We start from the raw sequence: 25,459 nt of genomic DNA, 5'->3' as shown, positions 1-25,459 counted from the left end.
TTTACGAAGACATTTTTAGCGATGAATTGTAAAAATAAAGAACCTGTGCTTTCGCCACAGGTAATTTGGGAGTCCGCTCTAGAAGGTTAATTTTGAGGTGGGCGAAGGGAGTGTAGTAAGAACCAGGGTCCCGGAACCAGCTTAAACAAAAATAAAAACCTGACCAAAGCTTTAGCAACTAACATCGTTTTCTGGTTCAATACGCTCAACTTGTATTACGGCGGGTGTCGGCCGAATACAAACCTAGTAAAAAGTAACCGCTTCCCGCCGCAACTCCTTCCACAGCTTTGGCCTGAGGCGCTTGAGAGTTTAGGCTAGGGAAAAGGAGCCAGCGGGGCGGGGCGAGCAGCGTGAGGTTATCAAAGAGCGCCGCTGGCGCCCGGGATAGAGCCGGCGCCTCATTGACGTCACCACTGCCCGACTGCTTTTCCCGGAGACCGGAGTAGAAGGCCAGCGAGGTATTATTCGAAGCTGGGGTTTGAGTTTGTCTCGTGTTTCTGCAAAAGTTCGCTTCTTCTGGGAGTCCCCCTTTCTTCCCCTGGCTAACTGTGAGGAGCGGGTCGAGCTGCGTAGCCTTCGTGAATGCGTTCCCTCACACCCGAGCGTTGGGGGCAGCATTGCTTCAGGCCCTCCACTTGGGCTTGCCTTGCGGCTGCTTGCTGGCTTTGGCTAACCTTGGACCCTTACTTCTCCCTCTTGATCTGGCCTTTACTTTTTTCTTCTCAGCTCCTCCTATCAAATATTGGAAGGCGAAGGAGAAATTAAATAACTTAACAATTTTCAGCTGCCGTCAAATCTGGTTTAGGGAGGAAGGCCAAAGTGGGAAGTGTAGAGGAGTAACTTTACTGTGTTATCCACATTTTTCATTCACATATATGATCACCAACTGCCTGCCGCTGCAGTATTAGCCCACCTGAGTCGGTAGGCTAATCTCGATTTAAAGGTGAAATCCAGAGTGGGTACTCAAGAAAGTTTTCCTTTATGCCTCAGGAAGAAGGTTAGGTGCGATTCAAACTTCTGCTTAAAATTATCTTTGATGTCTTCCTGTGTGTTGACCGCAGTTCAGTTTTTGCTTGATAAAGATGTATGTGTCCCGCTTATTAACCTCTTTGGACTGTCTGATAATATACTGAAGCGAGAAGTAATTGTATGTTGACGTTGGTTCCAAAAATGTTGGATCCGAAAAAAAAATCCGACAACTATTGAAATTGAGAGAACTGTTTGTGATTGGTGGAAATGCCAGAACTCGTTGTTTTGTTGAAAGATAAAATAATGACAGTGTGAACAGTGGTTTTCCAAAATGCTATAGGATGTTATAGCTCCCTCCAATAGCTATGTTGTATGTATCACAGTACAGAGGTGATACAGTTTTTCATAACTGCTTTTAGTTTTTAGATGGTTCTTTATATGTGTTATCTCAGCTACTGTTTCCAAACAGTCAACTTCAAGTTTGGCTTTGAATAGTCCACATTGGATTAGGGTATTTGATCATTTTCACTTTAGTAAAATAATAACTACTACTACTAGCTACTAGTGGTAACTGAACCATGCACTGTTCTAATAGCTTTACCAATATTATTCATTTAACTTTCACAATAGCCTTATATACTGTTACTCTTTTAGAGATGGTAATATTGTAAGAAGCAAATTCCGTGGTTTTGGAAGGTAGTTTTGCTGCTTCATATCTATAAATTTGAAAATATTTTGAGTTAAACATTAACATTAAATAATCGAAGTAAATTCATTACAATCTGATGTAATTATTCGTCTCAATCTTGAGCAACCTTTTGTAATTTCTATCTTTTTCTGTTATCGGGCTTTGGGATAAGTTTTTTTTAAGTTACTTATTTTGAGAGAGAGATAGAGAGCAAGCTGGGGAGGGGTAGAGAGAGAGAGGGAGACTGAGTAACAAGCAGGCTCCGTGCACTGTCAGTGCAGAGCCTGATGCGTGGCTCAAACTCAGGAACCATGCACGAGATCATCACCTGAGCTGAAATCAAGAGTCTGACGCTTAACCAACTGAGCCACTCAAGCGCCCCTAAATTTGTTTTTTAGAGGTTAACACCTTTAAAAAGAAAAAGTTAATCTTTTCTCAGGGATTTTACTGTAAGTTTGAAGGAAAATTATAGGTGGTACTAACATGGGTTGTCTGCCAAAGGAGTGATATTATTGACGGATTGTTCTATATATGTTTCACCGTTATTTTCTAAGAAAATGCAGTGCAAAAAGGTCATTATGGTAATAGAATTCTGGTGTGACATCTGCAGATGTCCTCTAGTTCCAAAAAAATTATAAATTGGATTGTTTTCTGGTTTAGTTCATAATTGTATGTCACTCTGCTTAGCATAGGAATGGAAATAGTCCTAGAATGTACATTATGGTACATTTTTCTTTTGGATTCATGTGGTGACTTCCTAATATCTTTAAGTATAAATTCTAATCTGATATTAAGATTTTCCAAAATTTGTCTCCAGTTTACTTTCATTGGTTTTAGACAGTTAACAGATAGTTACGAAGTACCTAATATGTGTCAAGACATTGTTAGTCACATGCAGATGCAAATGTCATGCAACATGAATCCCACCCTGAAGGAATAGCACAGAGGATACATAACCAGTGGAATGCTTTGAGCAGAGGACTGACATGATCTGATTTAGGTTTTTAACAGGATCACTCTGGCTGCTGTGTTAAGAACAAATTGTTGAAGAGTGGCATAGGCAAAAGCCAGGAGACTAATTAGGAAAGTCTTGTAATAATTCACATGAGATTATAGCAGCTTCATAATCTCATAGGGTGGAAAGAAATGAATATGGTGAGTAGCAGTTCAATTTTGAATGTATTTTGTAGGTGAAGCTAACAGATTTGTTTATGGACTAAATGTGGGTTGTAAGAGTAAGATAATTGTCAGGGTATGGGGCTTGAACAACTAGAAGGGTGGAATAGCCATTAACTAAGAAGTGAAAAACTATGGGAGGAGCAGGCTTGTGGGGGAAGATTAGGAGTTCAGTTATGACATACTATGTTTGAGATGTCTATTAGTCATCCAAGTTGAGATGTTGAGTCTACCAAGTCTGGAGTTCAGTGGGAGTAGATCATTGCTAGAAAAGAACATTTGGGAGTTGTCAGCGAACAGATGGTATTTAAAATTGGGAGACTGGAATGGATCATCGGATTCAGTAATTCTCCACTGATGGAAATCAGTGAATGAGAAGTAGAAAGAGGTCAGAGATGTCAGGTTACTGGAACTCCCTTCCCATGAAGGAAACAGCGACCGTATCTATCACCAGTCTAGCAACTCCTTCACTAGCCTTCTCTTCATAGTCTGACATGACTGAGTCCACACATGGTTCCAATACATTGCAACCTGTTTTGTGCAGAGACTAACATGGTGAGAAAGAGAAGGAGGCCTCCATCAGACCAAGAAACTGAGGCCCTAAGTCAAATAGGAACACCATGAGGGACTGAGACCTGCCACAACTCTGAGCGAGATTTAAAAAATGGGTCCTTACCCAGCTGAACCTTCAGATGAGACCACAGCCCTGACCAATAGTCTGACTACACCTCATGAGAAACCCTGAGCCAGAATCACTTATCTAACTGACTTGTGATTTCTGACCTTCAGAAACTATGAGACAATAAATGTCTGTTCTTTTAAGCTGCTAAGCTTTAGGGTAATTTGTTACCCATCAATAAATAATATAAACCCGCTACCTTGCACTTGAGCATGGTCTAATAAAACAAACACAGATGGGTTCAAAAAAAAAAAAAAATTGGGAGACTGGAGATAATCACCAAAGGAGTGACTATAAACAGAAAAGAACGTAGTACAAGACCTGAGTCCTTAGGCATTTTAGCCTTTTTAGATTTGGGGAGATGAAGAACTTGCAAAGGAGACAAAATGAATAGCTACTGAGGAGCAGGGACAGTTTTGAGAATCTAGTGTTGTGGGATTCAGGGCCGAGTAGTGTGTTCATTTTTGTCAAATGTAATGAATGGATGGGTCATTTGAATCTTGATCTTTGAATTTATCAAGATACATGTAAATGTGTATGATTGATGGATATATGATAACTAAGTCTGGAGAACCATGAGAGTAAAGAAGAAGGAGAAAAGAAGGAGACAAAATTACTCCTTTATAGAGGAGAGGGCATTTGATGTTGGTTTAAAGAATTAATGTTTCACTGGGCTGAGAATACAGGGGATGGAGGTTAAGGACAGGTATTCAGAGCAGAGGGAAAGGCTTTACTTCTTTCCCTTCAAGGCCATACCTCCCAGGCTGCTGTTTTAAAGATACTTTTGCAAGTCCTTTCCTTTGTGTCCATTAGCCAATTCCTGCATTCTTGGTAATTGTTCTTGCTCTAGGCCTACTGAACGCTGCTAAAGAAATTCACAAAACGCCAACCAGGTCTTCTGTCAGTTGACTGACAATTCCTTTATTTATCCTTATCTTAGCACGGAATCTACAATGCCATGTAAATGAATAATATTCACTGAACATTTACTACATGCCAGGCACTAAGGATTGATTCTGAGTAAAGACTTGCCCTGTATGAAGCTTACAGTCTAGTGTGGATGATGGACATTAATCAAATAATTGCAGAAATATGAAATTACAACAATGATAAGGAGAAAGAAGGATGCTGTGAGACTGTACCTAGTGGATATGAGGGGTGAGGGAGCGGAGTTAAGCAGGAAAAAAATCATGGTGGCTGGGAGTCCTCGCAATTCTAGGAGTTCTAGGGATAGCACACATCCAGAAAGGTTTTTGTAATGTGAGAAGAGGGAGAAAATGGCCTCATGGTGGCTAGAAAATTTATGTGTACAGAAGGGAATCTATTCATATGGTTCTTTGAATATAATAGAGCTAAAGAATGTAGGTTTGATTTTAGCTGCTAAGTTGGGGAAATGACATTTTTATCTGGTATATTTCTGGATGAAGTAAATTTCAAAGAATTGAAAAACTTATATGTAAATATAGATAATTATTATAATATGTATATTATTGTTTAAAAATAATAATTCTGAGAGTATAACATAAAATGTGCTCCCTACCTTCCTGCTTTTTGGTTTCCCAGGAGTAGCCACAGTTAACAGCTTCTTTTTTAAGAAATTTACATGGATATACAAGTATGCCTCCATACTCATGTATCTTTTTTCTTAAAAACAAATGAGTGTATTATATGTGCTGTTCAGTTTTTGTTGACTTAATATATCTTAGGAATCTGAGCTCTACTTTATACTTTTTTCATGGCATCAGAGTATTTTATTGAATGAATAGATCATAATTTATTTAACCAGTTCTTGTTAATGGGCATGTAGATTGTTCCCTGCTTTAAAGTTTCAGTATTTTAGAGTGTTGCAGTAGATGTCCTTGAACATTATCTTTGGGAAAATGTACTCTTTGGGAAGTAAAACTGCTGGGTCAAAGAATTTGTACATACACAATTTTGAAGCACATTGCCAAATTCCTGCCACCCCCCATGCTCAATTTACACTCCAGTTAATAGTGAATGAGAGGCTGTTTCTCCTCACCTTTGCCCATATTAGATATTATCAATCATCTTAATTTTTGCTTGTTTGACAGATGAAAAGTGGCATTTTGTTTTAGCGATTTATGTTTCTTTAATTATAAGATTAAGTAGCTTTCTTTATGTTTATTGGTCATCTGGATTCCTTTATATGTGAACTGCTGATTTTCTTTGTTCATTTTTCATTTGGATTACAAGTATTCTTTTTGTTGTTAAGTTGATTTGTAGAGGTTCCTTTTTATCTGTCTTTGTTGCACATATTTTCCCTAGTTTTATATATGACTTTAGACTTGATTTGATGGTTTGTTTGTTTATTCATTTTTGCATGCATTCATTTTTAGGAGAGGCAGATAAAGTATACAGCATCAGGATTTTTTTTAGAAGGAAATTTGTGACATTATTGAAATAATTAGACACTCTGGAATGTCAGCCTTTGTTGGAAATGTCAGTAATAAACACCTCATTTGAGGCCACAGGGTATGTTTTGTTTTTATAAGCTTTGTTCAACAACTATCACAGATCTGGTGAGCACACCCAGTGACCTAGCTTCCCATTACCCCCAATTATATTTGGAATTGAAATGAGATATAGTAGAGCTGCTTAAGTATTCTAGACCGTACTTTCTATTTAGGTGTTTTTAAATTTATGAACTGAGTTATATTCTAAATGTTAATTTGTGAGTTAGCTATCTAATTTCACTATAGAAATAATGTACATAGGTTCTTATCTTGACTCTCAAAGTATAATTAACTCATGAAGGCTAGCTTTTTTTAAAATGCAAATTCAAGATGTCTTGTAATTTTACCCCTATGTACTTAAGTATGCACCCTTAAATAAGGATATTGTCTAATATAACTATAATGCCATTTGCATAGCTGAGTTCTTTTTTTGTGTATTTGTTTATTTTGAGAGAGAGGAAGAAAGAGAGAGGGGGAGAGAATCCCAAGCAGGCTCTGTGCCGCAAGTGAAGAGCCCAGTGCAGGGCTCGATCCTACAAACTGTGAGATCATGACCTGAGCTGAAATCAAGAGTCGGAGGCTTAACCGACTGAGCCACCCAGGCTGAATTCACCTCATAGCTGATTTCTAATTTCATAGCAAAATTATCAATGATCTGTTAGTGTCATCTAACACCTGATCCATGTTCAGATTTCTTTGTCTCAAAAATAATCTTTTTACACATGATTTGAATCAAGATCCAAACAAGGTCTACATATTCCATTTGGTTGTTAGCTCTCCCAGATCTCTTTAATCTCTTCTTCCTCTACCTCCTCTCCCTTTTCTTAGTTTTTCTTCATCCCATTTATTTGTTACAGAAACCAGGTCAATTGTCCAGTAGAGTATTTCTTATTCTAGATTTGTCTGTTTGCTTTCTTGTGATGTTGTTAACTTGTTTCTCTACCCTCTGTATTTCCTGTAAAATGGAAGTTAGCTTTAAGGGCTCAATTAGGTCCAGATTCAACTTTGTTTGGGGATGTTGGTCATGCTACAGAGATGGTGCTGTGTACATCACATTGCTTAACATCAGGAGATTCATAATTTGTTTGTGTCCTACTTTCAGTGATGTGAAGATTGATCCCTGGGTTTAAGTAGTGACAGTCTCGGGGCCTGTGGGTGGCTCAGTTGGTTAGGCGTCCAACTTTGGGTCAGGTCACGATCTCACGGTTTGTGAGTTTGAGCCCTGCATTGGGCTCTGTACTGACAGATCAGAGCCTGGAGCCTGCTTCAGATTCTATGTCTCCCTCTCTTCTCTCTCTGCCTCTCCCCTGCTTGCACTCTGTTTCTCTCTGTCTCAAAAATAAATAAACGTTAAAAAAGAAATTAGTGACAGTCTCACCTCTCCATTGTAAACTTGCCCCTCACCCCTTTATCTGTCAGTGATTGTTGCCTGTATCTATAATTTCATTAGGGGTTGCAAAATGGTGATATATTTTTTTGTAATTTGTCACTCCTTCACATTTGTTAGCTGGAATTTGAAGTCTAGTTTTATTACTTGGGAATCTACAGTCAGGAATAACAAGACTTGTGGGGAAATTCTGTCAGAACAACAGCTTGTAATGCTAAGAATGTACCTTTTCTGCTATAGTTCTGGAGGCTGGAAGGAGTGTGATGGTCTTTTTGATGTGACAGCTTAGTGAGACTGCAGCCCCCAGATATTCAGTCCAATACCAACCTAGATGTTGCTGTAAAGGTATTTGTAGATGTGATTAAAATCCACAAATCAGTTGACTTTAAGTTAGAATATTCTAGATAAGCTGAGTGGGTTTGATTCAATCAGTTAAAAGGCTTTAGGAGCAGAGCTAAGGATTCCCTGACAAAACAGAAGTTCCACCTGTGGACAGCAGCTTCCTCTCGTAGCCAGGAGTTCCAGTATGCCCTTCCTTGATGGCCTGCCCTGCAGAGTTTGGAATTAGTTAGCCAGCTCCCACAGTTGCACAAACCTGTTACTTGCAATAAATCTCTTTATATATATCTCCTATTGGTTCTACTGCTCTGGGTGAGCTCTGGCTGATACCAGGAGCAACTCCCCTGATTCCTGTTCTCTAAGAAAATGGGGTGAGGAGTGGTGGTAAGGGTCAGAGAACCTACTTTTTTTAGGGTGACCATATGACTTATTGTTCAAACTGGCACTTGTGGAAGAGAAATGGAGAGCTGGGCAGATGGCAGACTGAAACAACAGGTATAAACTGGGATTGTCCTGGGCAGATCGTGACATAGTCATTCTGTGTGTCAGCCACTGGTGATACAACAGCAATATGACACAGCCCCTTCAAGGAGCTTGTAGTCAAAGGGAAGTCAAGTACATCAACAGGCATCACCAAATAGTGTTTTAGGTGACATGACAGCTTGTAGTTGTGTTTCTCCAGAGAGAATGGGAGGGTGGCACTCAGAGAAATCTTCACTGGCTGAAGTAAAACCTGATCTTACCTCCAAAAATAAGCAAGGTTTGAACAAAGTTAAGTGCGAAGAACGGTTAATGTACAGAGAACCATACAGGTGAAAGGTTAGAGTGAATGAGCATGGCACATCTGGAAAACTGCCATTGTGGCTGCAGCTATAGGATTGGAAGAGGAGGGTGATGAAAGATGAGGTTAGACAAGCAAGGGCCATGTAATAATAGGCCTGGCATCCATACTGAGGGGATCGGGAACTTTTGCAGGATTTTAAGTAGGGGTGTACAATGATCAGAGTATCTATAGAAAAATCATATTTTGTAACATCTCAAAATTGAGAGTGGAAAATATTGACAGTAGGGAGATTACTCAAAGGCTCTTGAAATGATCTAGCCAGTGAAAGTGGAGGAAAGCTTGTGGTGTAAGGACATTAAGGAGGCCAAACTGATGGGATCTGGGGCCTGAGGAAGGGGTAAGGGGTGATTCCTATGTTCCTGGCTGGACTGACCTCCCGGAAGTAAGAGAATCAAGGGTAGCAGATAGGGGGATGGCTTCTGTTCTATGTGTGATGCTGTGCACCCCTCTTTTCTCCTGCCTGTACTGTGGTTTCCCTTATCACTGAGAGGAAGAAGTGACAGTAACATCCTATAGGAGTTACTAGGGGAGGGTTCTCCCCTCTCTCTGTGCTTTAGTCCCAACCAGACCTTAGAGATGGAAAGAGGCAAATTTTCTCATGTCCTCTTCCACTTCCAGCTTTGCCGTTGGTACTTTAGAAGGAGGAGGTGAGGTGGAAGGGTGAGAAATACCTTTAGAACTTGGGAAGGAGTAAGGAGCAGAGGAGGGTGAGTTGTTTTCTTCTTTCTCTTCTTTGGGCATTTTACCATGTACAACTTTGGGCAAGTTATTGAATCTGAAGTAAGTGAGTATACTTAGAAGTGTCTGGCTCATAGGCAGTGATTTTCAAATGTTTGCTATTGCTGCTAATACCATACATGCATGGCGTCATCCTGGGATCTGAGTAACAGAGGGAAGTTTCTGCAGTTCTCTCCTTGTAACTTTTCCTGTGGAAAGAACAAATATTCAGGAACTGTCTGTGTAAAATGTTAGAAGAAATCATGAATTGGAGGGAATTTCTGATCATAGAAGAACCATTATTTTGTAGTCGGCCTTGCCTTTATTTTTTAGTTAGGAAAAAGGCAAGTGGTTCAGTTCATATTTAATGAGGGTAATTATTCTTACTGCCTTGCTTTCAGTGTTCACCCTCACCCATTTTAACAATAAATAACTACTTGTTTATTGGGGCTTAGGGACCAGGAATAATTGCAGGAAAAATCCCCATCATGATTCTAGGGAGGGAAGTTATTCACTAATAGAAAAATTGGATGAAAACATTCACATTTAAATAAAGGCCTTTTTGTGTTTTTTATACTTGCAGTATTTGTTAAGAGCCAAAACACTTTGTTAAAATATGCCTTTATTTAAATTTAATGATTATTTTTATTACGATTTTAATACATGCTTTTTGAAATAACAAAGTTTAAACAATGAAGAATGAAGAGTTAGAAAAATGAGTCAGCTTTGATCCTATTCCCTAATCTCTGACCCTTTTCAGAGAGAATGTCTCTTTTTTGTATATCTCCTTCCAGACCTTTTTCTTTTTTTTTCTTTTTTTTTTTTCTTTTCTTTTTTCCTTTTTTAAATTTACATCCAAATTAGTTAGCATATAGTGCAACAATGATTTCAGGAGTAGATTCCTTAGTGCCCCTTACCCATTTAGCCCATCCCCCCTTCCCACAACCCCTCCTGTAACCCTCAGTTTGTTCTCCATATTTATGAGTCTCTTCTGTTTTGTCCCCCTCCCTGTTTTTATATTATTTTTGTTTCCCTTCCCTTATGTTCATCTGTTTTGTCTCTTAAAGTCCGCATATGAGTGAAGTCATATGATATTTGTCTTTCTCTAATTTCGCTTAGCATAATACCCTCCAGTTCCATCCACGTAGTTGCAGATGGCAAGATTTCATTCTTTTTCCTTGCTGAGTAACACTCCATTGTGTGTGTGTGTACACCACATCTTCTTTATCCATTCATCCATCGATGGACATTTGGGCTTTTTCCATACTTTGGCTATTGTTGGTAGTGCTGCTATAAACATTGGGGTGACTGTGCCCCTTTGAAACAGCATCCCTGTGCCCCTTGGATAAATACCTAGTAGTGCAATTGCTGGGTCGTAGGGTAGTTCTATTTTTAGTTTTTTGAGGAACCTCCATACTGTTTTCCAGAGTGGCTGCACCAGCTTGCATTCCCACTTCCAGACCTTTTTCTACATATCTTTATATATACGGGTTTTTAGAAACAAATGGCATATGTTAGATACATATTGTTTTGTATACAATGTTCTATGAATTTTTTCACCGTTTCTCATTTGTGTTACTACATAAAGATTTACTTCTTTGTTTTTAATATTCTCTTGGATGGATGTGCTGTAATTCATTTAACTGTTTCCTTATTGATGAATATTAGATTAGTATTTCCAGTATTTTGTTAGAGATTTTTCATTCAACAAATGTTTATTGACTGTCGGGCAGTGCTAGTGAAAAAAACACAAAAATTTCTGCTCTCATGTAGTTCCCTTCTTTTGGAGGTGGCCAGGCAGTAAACGAATAAACAAGTCAGATGCTACTGAGGACTCTGAGGCAGAGGAGATACAGAGTGCTGGGAATGGGGTGTGTGCCTGTTAACATAGGTAGTCAGGAAAGGATTACCTGCAGGTGACCTTTGAGTAGAGATCTGATGAAGGTGAAGTATTGTGCTCTGAAGCTCCTGGTGGGAGAGAAGCATTCTAGGGAGGAAAGAAGCAGCACAAAGGCCCTGAGGTAGGGGCATACCTGACGTGAAAGAGCAATGAGGCTGTTATGGCCTGAGTGGAATGAGGAGATGAGGTCACAGAGGAGGTAGCAGAGAGGGATTTTTAGGCCACTGTAAGTAAGGAGTTTGTCTTTTGTTATTTTTTAAAATTTTTACTTAAAATTTTGTTTCTTTTTTATTTTAGAGAGAGCCTGCACATGAGCAGGGGAGAGGGGCAGAGGGAGAGAGAGAGAATTTTAAGCAGGTTCCACGCTCAGTGCAGAGTCCAACGTGGGGCTCAATCTCATGACCCTGGGATCATGACCTGAGCTGAAATCGAGTTGGACCCTCAACTGACTGCCACCCAGGTGCCCCAGATTTTGTCTTATTGAATGAGGTGTGGTGAGCCTTTGAATGGAAATTTCCAAGCAGAGTTATTATATAATCTGACTTAGATTTGGAATGATCACCCTGCTTTCTTGATACTAAACTATCAGAATGGAAACAAGGAGGTCATTTAGGAGGCTACTGCAACAATCTGGGCAAGATACAGTGATGGCTTGAATTGACTTGGATCAGGGTGGTCTCAATATAAATGGTAGCATGTGGTTGGATTCTAAATATGTCTTAAAGCTAGGGTGAAAGAGAAGAGTCAAGGACCACTCTGTAATTTTAGGTCTGAACAATTGGGAAGGTGGAGTTGGAAACACTACAGTAGGCAAGATTTGGCTTTGGGCACATTACATTTGAGAATCTATTAACATCAACCAGAGGTATTGAGTAAGCAGTTGGAAATATGATTTGGAGTTCAGTGGGGAGGTCAGGGTTGGAGATAAAGACCTGGGAGTCATCAGTATATTAATGCAATTTAAAGCCCTGAGCTCACCTAGTGAGTAAATTAGAGAGGAAAAGAGAATCAAGGACGCCTGTGGGCATTTCAAGGATAAGAGGCTGAGGATATGAGAAGGATGCTGCAAAGGAGACCAAGAAAGCAGCCATGAGGTAGGAGGGAAATCAAGAAAATATGATGCCAAGGAAATGAAGAGAGTGAACAGTGTCAAGTGATGAGAACTGGGAATTGACCATTGAATTTAACAATGTGGCTGTGTGGATGACTTTGACGAGAGCAATTTGAATGAGAAGGAGGGGGCCCGATTGTGGCCGGATCAAGAAAGAATGGAAGGAGAGGAATTGGGACTGTTAGTGTAAGCACCTGTTTTTGAGGGTTTGTTCTGAAAGCAATTGGAACTGTTACTATAAGCACTTCTTTCAAGGATCGGAAAATGAGGCTTTTGCTGGAGGGGGATATGAAATCAAGATATTTCTTTTGTTGTCAAAGATGGAGAAATAAAATGTTGTAAGCTTATGGATAATGATGGAGCAGAGGGAAAAATTGATGCAAGAGAAAGTGGGAGAGATTGAGAGAAGAGTTCAAGGAGTGCATTTTAATAAATTTGTATGTATGTATACAGAAATTTCTCTAAGCTAGATTCTTAAGAGGATTTCCTGAGTCAAAGGGTATGTATAAAAAATCTGTACCAGGGGCGCCTGGGTGGCTCAGTCGGTTAAGCGGCCGACTTCGGCTCAGGTCATGATCTCACGCTCCGTGAGTTTGAGCCCCGCGTCAGGCTCTGTGCTGACAGCTCAGAGCCTGGAGCCTGCTTCAGATTCTGTGTCTCCCTCTCTCTGACCTTCCCCCATTCATGCTCTGTCTCTCTCTGTCTCAAAAATAAATAATATAAAAAAAAAACGTTAAAAAAAAAAAAAAATCTGTACCAGTTTATATTCCACCTTCATTGTATACCCTTGCCAACATTGAACTTTGCTAATCTTTAAAATTATTGCCAGTCCAATGGGTGATACTTTTTTAATTTGTAGGAATTCTTTATAAAATTGAACTAATCCTTTTTTATATTCTGGCAAATATTTTCTCCCATGCGTTTTCTTGCCTTTTAACTTTGCTTACAGTATACTTTTACCATGTGGATTTTTTTTCTTCCAGTTTTTATGTAGTTAAGTCTGTCATTCATTTCCTTTCATAGCATTTGTGTTTCATTTGGATTATGTAAATATTTTATATAATCTTTTAATACGTTTATACGTTTGCCTTTTTAATTCATCTGGAGTTTATTTTTGTGTGTGTTATGAAATAGGTATCTAAGTTTTTCATCTTTTTTTGTGTTCTTAAACAGTTAAATACTGTAAGAAATAACTGTTGCTTAAAGGTTTAAAAGAAAATACCTAGATCTTCTAGGCTTGGAGCCTTTTTGAAGGGTAGATCTTTGACTTAAACATTTTCTTAATAATCTATTTGGTTTATGTACTTCCTTTTAGGTTAATTTTGGTAACTGATTTTGTTTTCCCTCAGCACCACATTCTTTTCAGCCAGATTTTCAAATTCATTGGCTTAAAATTCTACATAAAGAGAAGAAATATAAGTCTTCTTTATATTTGCAATATATCCTTTGTACTTACACCTGTATTTGGGCAGCAGATGCTGGAGCCTTTCACAGATCTAGAGATTGGTTTAGCTGTTTTCAGCCCTCATGGCCCAGCTCTTATTGCCCTTCATCTTGGGGTTATTCTTACATTGTCCTTCTCTCTCTCTCTCTCTCTGTAGGGGATTTCTGGCTTCTTGGATTGCTTTCCTATCACTCTGGTCCCATTTGCTCTTTAGCTTACAAAAATTTGTACTGTTGAAGTCTGCTCATGGATACATGCCCTTCTTGGTTTTCAATATTACTATGGACTTATTTTTATATTTCTTCTGGCATTTTGGAGAGTTTTGGGGAGGGATCAGAGGCAAATGTAAATTTTCAGTTAGCTTTTTGAAATAGGAAGTCACAATTCCTTCCTGTGGGGTTTTCTTTTATCAGAGTTCTTTGTTTAATTGCTGGTTGCACAGTAGTTAGAGTGTAATTTTACAGCACAAGTAGTGATCATCAGATGGATTTCACCTTCTTTTTTTTTAAGTGAAACCAGATGTCTCAGCAGAATATACTTGTTGAATAGAAATGTTGATATATTGTCACTAAATATTCCAATAGTACTTTTTAAAGTTGTGACATAGGCATCATAACATTTAGAACTATAAGGGACTTTACAGATCATTAGACCAACTGTCTTATTTTATGGATGAAGTATTTGAGGCCCAGAGACTTTTCAGTGATTTATCTAAGGTGACAAAGTCAGTAATCAAGCAAGACAGAAAGCCCAAGTCTCTTTACTTCAATTCTGCTATGTTTTGCTCTTTCACACATTCTTGGTGGTTCTACTTAGCTTTGTAATATGAAAGAGGTATTTTCAGCTAATAAACTTTTTTTAAACCTAAAGATGATATGTATGGCTTGGGATTGCTTCCGAAATTTGGTCTTAGATATCATATTAAATGCATTGATGTGGATTTTGTTTTTTCTCACATAGATATTATATATTAAGATATAAATGTGAATTTTAAAAGAATGGGCTGTCAAGGTATACTCTGGCCTAAATGAAAACCATATAGTTTATTCCTCTGAAGTTTCCTCTTTTCTGCTTGTAGACTTTATGTGATTAATGGACTCTTTGAATTTGTTATTAATATTTTAAAGAGGCTTAAAGAATATATATATAGGCTTCAAAATGATTTTAGTGATAGTCATAAGATAATTCAGACCAAGGTTTTCTAATTTTTTAGTTTAATATACCATGCTGCTAGATCAACATCTAAATTTATGGTGCGCCTGAGTGGCTCCGGCAGTTGAGCGTCCAGATGAGTGTAGGACTTCAGCTCAGGTTATGATCTCGTGGTTCGTGGGTTTGAGCCCCATGTATCAGGCTCTGTGCTGACGGCTCAGAGCCTGGAGCCTGCTTTGAATTCTGTGTCTGCCTCTCTCTCTGCCTCTGGGCTGTCCACTCTCTCTCTCTCTCTCTCTCTCTGTCTGTCTCTCTGTCTCAAAAATAAACATTAAAAAAAAAAATTTTTTTTAATTTAAAAGGGCTAAAATATATGTTTTTGCTTTACTTGTGATTTTTCAGCAACCGTAGAGATAGGATATACTCATCATACTTTCATTGCTTTGCTTGGTTTTTAACTTCAACAGAAGGTTTTTTAAATGTAGGACTTTGATTAATGATAATCCATGTTTGGTGGTCATGTCTTTTATTCTTGACAAACATTGAGGCTCTAATATGTACAGCATTAGTGGACTTGGGTGGGTTCTCTTCTCCCCTTGCCCACCTCAAACAATTTGAGGAGGGGAAGTTTGAAGGTAGTTGCTCTAGAATTATATTCTAAGAAGATTTATTTACTTATCTTCAGGTTTTACCTCTTGTAGCACTTTTTAAACACGTGATATGACGTATTGGTTTTGTTTTTGTAAACTAAAGAGCAATCTGTCTCCCATGAATTCTAAGAATTTAATTTTTTTACAGTTGGTCATAATGGCAGGTGAAGAAATTAATGAAGACTACCCAGTAGAAATTCATGAGTATTTATCAACATTTGAAAATTCCATTGGTGCTGTGGATGAGATGCTGAAGACCATGATGTCTGTTTCTAGAAATGAGTTGTTGCAGAAGGTATTTTAAAAATGTAATTTAGAAAACAGAGTGCTGTGTTATGAAAACATACAGAAGACATAGATTAGCGATGTGCTCCTTTTCCCCTTTATTTCAAGTGTTTGGGTATTTTTAAGGGGAAAAAACAAACCAGAACTTCAACTTTAGGAAATACTTCCTAACTGTATTTTTATTTTGACGTGGTTTTGAGAAAAAAAGGAGCACTCAAAACGTTCTTTTTGACAGACTCTGTCTTTGACCTTTTAAGTATTACAATGATGTTATCAGAGTTTCTGGAAACCCTATAGGACAAAAAGAGTAAATTGACTTTGACAGTCTAAAACAAATCTCATTATGTTTCTTCTGTCTTTGGTATTGCCTAAGCATTTTAGCCTGCCTCTTATACATAAATGCATCATGTACAGTGTTTACATTGATAAATTACTTTTGACATACAAAGCCCGGATCATAACTCCTGAAATTAAAATAATTGAAAAGAATTTTTCTTGGATTATACATATTCTTTGTCTAACTAAAGATGATACCTCGAAGTGAAAATTTGTGGGCAAAAATCTCTGGTTAACAATTTTTTTTTTTTTTGCAAATTATTTCAAGATCATTTGGTTATTGGATTATAGGAAGTGAAAGAAACATCTCTTTGATACATTGTATTTGGTGAAAGTTTAAAATATGTGATGGTGTTCACTGCATGTACTTCTTTTCTCTCTCTCTTTTTTTATTAAATAGTTGGACCCCCTTGAACAAGCAAAAGTGGATTTAGTTTCTGCTTACACGTTAAATTCAATGTTTTGGGGTATGTATATTAATTTGGAGTTAATTATGAAGCAAATTATTATGTCAAAGGTGATTTCTTTTTTAAATGCTAACAATTTATATATTGTTATACTTCATGGCAATTTTTATAGTCAGATATTTATTTCTTTTAAATCAGAATATCAGATGTCCATGAGCCGCATAAAATTTAATATTACATAGAGGTTAAATAAGATTTATCATTTTTTTGTGATATTTCTTTTTTGTGAGTAACTAGAGTTTCTTTAACTAATGCTCGCAATTAATATATATGCCATTTTGTTCCATGAAATCTTTGTCTTGTAGTTTATTTGGCAACTCAGGGAGTTAATCCTAAGGAACATCCAGTAAAGCAGGAATTGGTAAGATTGCAGTGGATTTCTTTTTATTTGACTGTTTGTTGTGGTATTCCTGAAGTCAGAGTCATAGTACTTTATCACACTAGTTGTGGAGAACAAAATTATTTAGAGTCCTAATTATGAAAGTGAGCCAGATTTCATCATGTCTTTAGTTTTTCTTTTCTTTGCCTTTGTCAGAGAATTTGTGTTCCATATATTATATAAATCTCTGGATGGGAGAACATTACAATTCAAGTAATTATTTATAACTTCCATATTATTTATTCTATAAATTCTTGAAATCCTGTTCATCTCTACAACTGCCCCCCCCCCCTTTTTTCTAAACTCTTACACAATTCTTAAAAGTATATTCTAGTTGATTTACTAGCAAAGACGGGAAAGTTTCTCCCCCACCTTTTCAATTCTTCCATTAATTCATTTTCTCAGCAGTAAAGAATCCAGTTCAGCAACAAAGCTAAAAGCTTTTTTGGCACCAGTTGTATGTGTACTGTCCAGTAATTCTGCATTAGTGACATATTTACAACCTGTAATAAATCTTCTAGGTTTGTCTTTGTATTCCATTTAGATGTATAAGTACAGTATATAAGGTCTAGTGTCTTGAAGTTTTTGCTGACTTCAAAAATTAAATCATTCAATATGAAAGAAAAAATTAGAAATCAAACTTATGGTTACCTTCTTGACTTGGCTTTATGAGTAAGAATATTAATACATTTATTCTTTGTGTTTATAAAATACAAGATAAGTATGTGAAATACACTTGACACTGTATTATTATTTTTAAGTCTTCAGGTGTTGATATGTATGTTATTTACAACTTGCTAGAGTACTTGGTCATTTATTTACAAAAAAAATGAGTAAACCAGAGCTCTTGTCTTAATTTTATAAAATAGGGAGTAAGACACGTTCTTCTTTTAAAGTTCTTGGGGGGAAAAACAAATTTATTTTTAATGTAGAAATTGTGAAAAATACTTACAGCAAAAATGTAAAACTATATGAGGCACAGATCTTGATTTGACCAGTGGTACTGGCTTTAAAATCTTAAGGAGGGTGCACTGTATGTATCATCTGTTTTCAATTTTCTGATATGGACTTTACATTTGTAAAGTTCCTCATTTTTCCTTAACACAAAGTTATTTGTAGTATTTTAATACTTGATTCTTTCATTGGAAAAGGATAAAATTATTATCTTTTTTCTCCATCAGAACCCACTTTATGGAGGAGTACGTTCATATTCTGGACGAGAGTTGGCACATAAAAAAGCATACATAAACCTATTCCCCTTTTCTGACCTTGTGACAGACATCACTAATTGATCACAGAGTCAGCGTGTGAGAGGAAATCTATTTGTCATGTATATCATGAATGGGGAAGGGCATTGCAAATAGTCAGTTTATTTATTCAACAAATAATTGAGTGCTTACTGGAAGCCAGGCATTATATCCAAGTAAGATGATTCCTCTGTAAATAAAGCTGATAAATACCACTGCCCTTGCAGCAGATGCCAGTCTATCTAGTGGAGGGAGACAAGCATTTAACATAATAAATATATGTAGTATGTAGTATGTTAGAAAGTTATAGCTTATGGGAAAAAAAAAATAGCGTAGGGTAAGGGGGATTGGAGTGCTTGAGTAGGATTCCATTTTAAATGGTAAAGGCAGCGCCTGTTAACGAGATTAATGTTTGAACCAACTGGAAGGGAGAGAGGGAGTGGCTATGTGGATATTTGAGGAAGATAACTCCTGGCAAGGCTGGAGTGGGTCTGTGTTGGGAAGACTTGGGCTTTCACTCTGAGAGAAATAGAAAACCATGAGAGGATTTTGAGCAGAGTGGTCAGCCGTTCACAATTAAAAAATTCTAGGGGTCTGCATTTTTCTGTGTAAATTTCTGTAACTATTTTTATTTTTTATTTTTTATTTATTTTTTATTTTTGGGACAGAGAGAGACAGAGCATGAACGGGGGAGGGTCAGAGAGAGAGGGAGACACAGAATCGGAAACAGGCTCCAGGCTCTGAGCCATCAGCCCAGAGCCTGACGTGGGGCTCGAACTCACGGACCGCGAGATCGTGACCTGGCTGAAGTCGGACGCTTAACCGACTGCGCCACCCAGGCGCCCCTATTTTGATTATTTTAATGAAACTTGCTTTTCATCAGTGATCACTCATTTACTATGCTATTTTATGGCTCTCATCCCCTTTATTTAAATTTTCCAGTCAAAGTATAGAATAGCCCTTTATTCTGATTAATGGTCTCAGAAGATTCGAAGTGATATGGCACAACCTATTCTGTTTTTCACCTTGTAAAGTCTGATTAGAACTATAGTTTTCATCAGAAAGTATTGTGTGCTTATTGATCAAAAACTATGAAATTGAACAAAAGATTTTGTATTTTCATTTTGCTTATTTTAATTGTGATACTAGAAAGTAAAATAAAAAAATAGTTAAGTACTACTTCATCCATTTCCTGTTTAGAAAAATTTCCAGTTTAATTTGTATGCTGCAAGTATATGAGAGCTCTATTTTAGATTATAGACTTCAGATACATAAGAGTTATTATGTGCATTTAGGTTAGTGCTAAGTTAAATATATAACCACACATAAACAATTCAATGTTTATCTCTGTAGTGATGTCTTAGTCTAGTTCTCCCTCTTTTGAAACATCAAAACACTTCTGAAATGACTTTTTAGTGTCTATTCCCCCCAGACTATGAACTCCAGGAGAGCATGGAGCATGTTTATCCTATTCACTTGCACTTACTATCACCACTCAATAGGCAATAAATACATATCTGTTGAATTTAACTGAGGTATAGTATAATAAAACTTAGTGGTGGTGAACAGCTTAGTAAATCTATTGCTTTCTTTTCTTCTTTTTTTTTAATCTTTAAGGAAAGAATCAGAGTATACATGAACAGAGTCAAGGAAATAACAGACAAGAAAAAGGCCGGCAAGCTGGACAGAGGTGCAGCTTCAAGATTTGTGAAAAATGCCCTTTGGGAACCAAAACCTAAAAATGCATCCAAAGTTGCCAATAAAGGAAAAAGTAAAAATTAGCCTTTTAGTTTTGATGTACACCTATTGAAAAAGTACATCATTTTTATTGTTTTCCACAAAGTAGATGATTATGTGGCAATACAAGGTTTAAATGTATTCCTTATTGAATTCATATATAAAATTTACATTTTAAATTTGTAATGCTAAATATTTTTTCCCCAGAAAGATTGTTATCTTTATTGATTTTCCTATAGACCACTATGAGATTTTTAACACTGTGGTATATTTTATATTTATAGTTTATCATCTTTCTTGACAAGACTCTTATTTCCCGATACAGGTCAATCTTTTCAAGTACCATTTTATAAGCAATTATGAAATTTAAGTTAAATGTTTTTTGTAAACATTTGTCTATTTTAAATGAATAATGACTTTATGAAGTATGCTATCTGAAGGCTGAAGTTATAAATACATCTGTTTTCACTATATAATATTAAGAGAATGAAATGACTTAAATGTCCATTTTTTTCTATGTTGTTACTTCATGTTTTCATGATTTTGGGAATTACTATTTTCTTTTGATATTTGAAGTGTGAAATTAAGACTTTAAGGTTATATTTTTATTCTTGGCAATTTGCCTCTATGTCCCATTTAAGGTAAAATATATTCTCATTAACTTCAGATGGGAAATGAGGTTGTATATTGATGGCTGAATTTTGGCATAATAGCTATATCCTATCAATAAAGGCTGTAAAGTTTGTATAGCTGACTGTTTATTTTTCTCTTTTGTATAAATTTGCCCTTGAAATTAGGAAGATAGGTTTTAGAAATCATTAGGAATAAATTCATGAGTTTTTGTTCCTTCTGCATTATGGCCATAGTTCTCTTGGTCTCACTTTTTCAGATTTTTGGAGTACATGTTTTTGAGGTGATATCAAGTACATACAAGTATTTTGAAACAACTTCCTATGTTATATAATGCCACTTAAGGGGAAGAGAAATCCAGAAGAGATTATATTGTGTTTATATCCTGATTTATTTTTCTGGAATATTTGTCACAGAGAATTATATGTATTAAAATTTTTTTTAATGTCTAAGTCCTTGAACTTTAATTATATGCTCTTAATGCTTTCAGTCTTTAAGTCCACATCATTATGTATAGGAATGCCAAGTACAGTAAAGTACTTTAATTTTTGAAAAAGAAGTTGTTAAAATTTTCTGTGTGATTAATTCTCCATAAGTAACCTTGAATAAATGGATTTCTTGATTTATGGTATAAGATATTGGAAACGGTCTTAAAATGTAATGGATTTTGTAAAGCATGTTGAACTCTTTCTATGACACATGAAGAGGAAGTCACTGATAGATGCAGAGTCTTTTGGCTCAGTTGTCAGACAGTTTTTGAAGTGGAAGAACATTTATAGTTATTTCATTCCTTCTTTCACCTTCATCCTCTCAAATGTTGAGCTTTTTTGAAAAGTAACTTCTTCATGACAGAAATAAATGTTCTTATGACCAAGTGTAATATACATGTGTTGTTTATTACAAAGGAACTTATAACTTGAATTTTTGTATATTTTCTAATTTCATAAAGAAAAAAGTTAAATGAAAAATGTCATACAGTTACAGAAAATCATTAACCAAGTTATTGGTTTGTGAAAATCCAACTTTTAAATTCTGTTAAGTTGGAGTTTCTTAGTGAATAATTCAGTGTTTTATTTAGTAGAAATAAACAGTTTGAGCGTATTCCATTTTAGTATGTAGAATTTGAAATACTTATTACCTGGCACATAATAAGGAGCTGAATGGTAGTAGTGCAGTGGGTTTTATTTTCATTTGTTGTTTATTCATTTCACAAATATTTAATGACATTTATTTACATTGCCAAATACGATGCTAGGTTCCACGGAAGACAACTCAAGCCTTTATTCTACTTTTATAAAGTGTTATGAAAGAAGTCTTTTTGTTCACTTTTTCAGAGTTACTAGAAAATTTATGACAAATTGTGCTCATTAACCTTAGTCAGAACCATAAAGGGTGATGGGTTGATCTATTTGACTGTGGTACAGTTATTGTTAACATAGTTTTTTCCAAATGACAGTCTGCTCTAAGTTTAGATGTTAATCACATCTTTTATTACTCTCTTTGGGAATTAACAAGTTGGAGAGGTTATAGCTATAGATATTTTTAAGATTAGAATTATAGACTATTAATCTAATACTAAATAATGAGATTTCGTTTTTTAATATTATTTTAAGTACAATTTTCTTGTTTCATAGTTGCAGGATGGGAATTCATTTTAGTAAAGTAGAATATGTTAAGAGGAAAATTGAAGGATGAATTATGGTTTACATTCCTGGAATTAGGAGGTTATGTCAAGTTGATTGGTTTTTAAGATACCCTGCAGATTAAAAAATTGTTCTACTTAGCTATTAGAAATGGATTGGTATTATTTCTAAATAAGGCTTTTAAAATTGACTAGAAATGTAGGAAATGTTTCAAAAATGGACATTGTATTGAATATAGATACTTATTTCTTAAGTAGGTCATTTGAGGAAAAGATGCTCTAGGAATCACTCAGTTTATGATATAGTTAAACTATGATTTTACGCAATAAATTATCAGAAATTTCGGCTTTACAAAGTGACATTAACTGAGAAAGATTTTGAACAGTGATTCTGACCCTCATGTAATAGCTAAGTTTGGTATATAAATGGGAGAAAAGGAGGCACTGGCATCTCATTTTCTTCTCTCATAGCATAGTTCATAAACTTGCCTGGACCAATTCAGTGGCTCTTTTACCAAATGACCTTGGTAGCAACCTATTTTATATAAATGTGATTTGAAGGTACTTTACTAATAAAAACATTTCCTTTTCCCTGTATCCTGGTCTAAAACTCTTTGGTTTTGGAAATACAAACCACATTTTGTTTATCTTATATATTAGCATTTTATAGTTGTCATTAACAATTATGTTAGGGGAAAAAGTATACAGGACTTTATAATAGAATTTTGTAGACTTGTTCTACTTGGTTAATTTGCTGTTGCTTGTGAGCAGGATTTCAACAAAATGCTTTGAATGGTTTTGGTTTGCAGAAATGTTTTCCTATCAGTGAGCTGCCATAGACTACTCTTTGGAGCAGCCACCCTCTGACGTGATGTGCCTTTTTAAAGTGTTTATTTTATGGCATAATTTTTAATATAGCTAGGAAGGATTAGTAAAGTTATCTAGAAAAGGGGATAGCTATAGTGATATGTGTTGGCAATTGAGGTTTAATTTTAATTCTGCACTCCGCCCCCCCACCCAGGCCAAAAACCAAAACCAACTTAGCTCTGTATTATTCTTCTGTTCATAAAAGGTTGAGAAAAGATGCTACCTCCCTCCCCTCCCCCCATAAGCCTGGAAGTTAAGCAAATGTATCCTGGCAGAATAACTGCATGCAAGATGTCAATTTTGTCAAGTGATATATTTCAGACAGTGTACAAAATTTGATGGTGGGAAAAATAAGCTTTTATAAATGAAACATTTAAGAGACTTTTTTATTATTTGCTTTCAGTTTACTGTTGCCTTTTAGGTGCACCATTTCAGTTTGGCAGCTACAATAAATGACTGAAGGAAATTGAAGATGATAATTCAACATTTCAAGATGCTTCTGCTGAAATGAATGTAGACCTATCCAGAATTTATAGTAATACAGTTTTTTAAAGCCGAGGACCCAGGAAATGCTATGATTTGAATGAGGTGATTAGAAGAAATATAAAATAACTTCAATCCCTTGTTATGTAGGCATTATCTATTGAGAGCCTATGTTGAAAATGTTAGTGTAAAAAGAATAGAGGCTTGTTGTGTACAATTTACTGTAGTGTGTATAATTCATCTTGGCCCTTGTCCAAAGAGGTTTAGTAATTAAAATAGCAGAAGAGTTCTTCTAACAAGGAATCACCTGATTTAGTGATCCATTTAGCAATGGCTTATCATAAACCATATTGTAATGTATCTGGCTGATACTGTTTCATTTAGTGACCTTTGCTCTCTCTAATAATAACACATTCCATGACTTATTTAAATCAAAATAATTTACTACCTTATTTCTGATACTTTTCTAGTATCTCTCCCTTAAGAAAGAAATCATCAGTAAAAATATGTATATTTGCTGGGTTTTATGAGTTTTGACATTTTTGAGCTTTAACATTTGTGATTTTGACTACGAGTGACCTTAGAGGTCCATGGGATATGCGGTATTTTGCAATTTTGCCAAAGCATAATTTTAATTACTGCTAAACACCATGCAGAATGGGATTACTCAGCTAATGATGTAGGCTAAGCTCTCAGCAGCCACGGTTTCTTCCCTTACAGTCTTATGCATTTATTCACTTATTCGTTCCACAAATATTTATTGGGCCCCTTCCGTGTGTCAGGTTCTATTATAGGCATGCGAAATTCAGCAGTTATCCAGACAGTATGTAGTGATTGGAAGATGTCAAACTTTATTATGTGCAAATGGCTGCTATGGGTTGAAATGTGTTCCCGCCAAAGACATATGTTGAAGTCCTAACTCTCAGTACCTTGTAACTCAGAAATAGGGTCATTGTAGATGTAGATAGTGAAGGTAAAGTCATTAGAGTAGGTCCTATTCCAATATGACAGATTTCCTTATAAAAGGGAAATTTGAACATAGACATGCATAGGGAGAACATCAGTTGGAGATGAAGGCAGAGATCAAGGTGACGATTGTAGAAGTCCAGGAACGCCAAAGATTGCCTGCAGACCACCAGAAGCTAAGTGAGAGGCCCAGAGCAGATTCTCTCTCACAGCCTTCAGAAGGAACAAACCTTGCCTGGGTTTGTAGTCTCCAGAGCAGAGACCATACATTTCCATTGTATAAGCCACCCAGTTTGTGGTATGTGTTATGGCAGCCCTAGCAAACAAATACAATGGCTGTTCGATGTGAGGAATTAAAAATATTAATAATTTGGATGTGTAAATATGTGTGAAAAAACTTTATGACCTAAGATGAAAGTGTAATTCTGAAGAAAACCAGGAACCTGTATAAATTTATTCAGGAATATTTTTGAATTTGGGCAAAGACCTCAGGACTTAGACTTGAAATGTCAAGGGTCTGTTATACTCATTCTGCAGCCAAAATGTTCAGACTTTCTAGCAGACATTGTCAATTATGATTGAATGTACCATCCTTTAAACTTGGTTTGAAGAAACTCATTTCCCTGAAGGAAGGAAAATTGTCAGGTTTCCATGGAGAGAATATTTTCACCAAGCCTATTATATGCTGTGTGGTCTTTTCCCAATATAATGCAGCAGTCAGGTTTAAGTAATGAAAATAAATACTTAAAACATCTTACCCAAGTTGTGCTTATCCAAGAGCACAAACCACTTAAGAAATCTCATTGAATTCAGCTTGATAGAGGTTTTTTTTTTAAGCTCTTATTCCCCCCCCCCCCCCCCCCCCCTCCCCCCCCCCCCCCCTCCCCCCT

General features: G+C 36.4%; 1 protein-coding gene and 1 long non-coding RNA gene across 6 annotated transcripts in view; one reads left to right on the top strand and one right to left on the bottom strand.

Annotated features, from left to right (window-relative positions):
- LOC125937046 (uncharacterized) overlaps positions 1 to 25,459 on the bottom strand; it is a 47,449-nt gene that overhangs the window by 16,816 nt on the left and 5,174 nt on the right. The window contains exon 1 of one of the 3 annotated variants that reach the window (XR_007462233.1): positions 7,600 to 7,712. The exons of 1 other annotated variant lie outside the window; for it this stretch is intronic. This is a non-coding gene — a long non-coding RNA (uncharacterized LOC125937046). Of the gene's footprint in view, positions 1 to 243; positions 455 to 7,599; positions 7,713 to 25,459 lie in introns of those variants that run through there. One more of the 3 variants, XR_007462232.1, reaches the window with a different exon arrangement.
- Positions 390 to 22,394, top strand: C1D (C1D nuclear receptor corepressor). 3 transcript variants are annotated; one of them, XM_049651552.1, is made up of 6 exons: positions 398 to 458; positions 11,471 to 11,633; positions 15,679 to 15,825; positions 16,552 to 16,618; positions 16,924 to 16,979; positions 19,862 to 22,394. In XM_049651552.1, exons 3-6 carry the CDS (start codon positions 15,688 to 15,690, stop codon positions 20,024 to 20,026), a joined length of 426 nt encoding a protein of 141 aa, XP_049507509.1. In that variant the 5' UTR covers positions 398 to 458; positions 11,471 to 11,633; positions 15,679 to 15,687; the 3' UTR covers positions 20,027 to 22,394. The 3 variants fall into 3 exon arrangements, with proteins under 3 accessions (XP_049507510.1, XP_049507509.1, XP_049507511.1); XM_049651554.1 differs by lacking the exon at positions 19,862 to 22,394 and adding an exon at positions 18,179 to 18,875; XM_049651553.1 differs by lacking the exon at positions 11,471 to 11,633 and having other exon boundaries at positions 390 to 458.

The sequence above is a fragment of the Panthera uncia genome (assembly GCF_023721935.1).
Source record: "Panthera uncia isolate 11264 chromosome A3 unlocalized genomic scaffold, Puncia_PCG_1.0 HiC_scaffold_11, whole genome shotgun sequence".
In the NCBI taxonomy this organism is placed as follows: domain Eukaryota; kingdom Metazoa; phylum Chordata; class Mammalia; order Carnivora; family Felidae; genus Panthera; species Panthera uncia.
This window is presented reverse-complemented; position numbering and strand designations above follow the sequence as displayed.

What these genes read in the sequence shown, in the direction of transcription:
- C1D (XM_049651553.1), top strand. Translation starts at nt 15,688, where the DNA reads ATGGCAGGTGAAGAAATTAATGAAGACTACCCAGTAGAAATTCATGAG. An exon ending in GAAATGAGTTGTTGCAGAAG is followed by an intron (nt 15,826 to 16,551) that starts GTATTTTAAAAA and finishes TTTATTAAATAG; the next exon opens with TTGGACCCCCTTGAACAAGC. An exon ending in ATCCAGTAAAGCAGGAATTG is followed by an intron (nt 16,980 to 19,861) that starts GTAAGATTGCAG and finishes TTAATCTTTAAG; the next exon opens with GAAAGAATCAGAGTATACAT.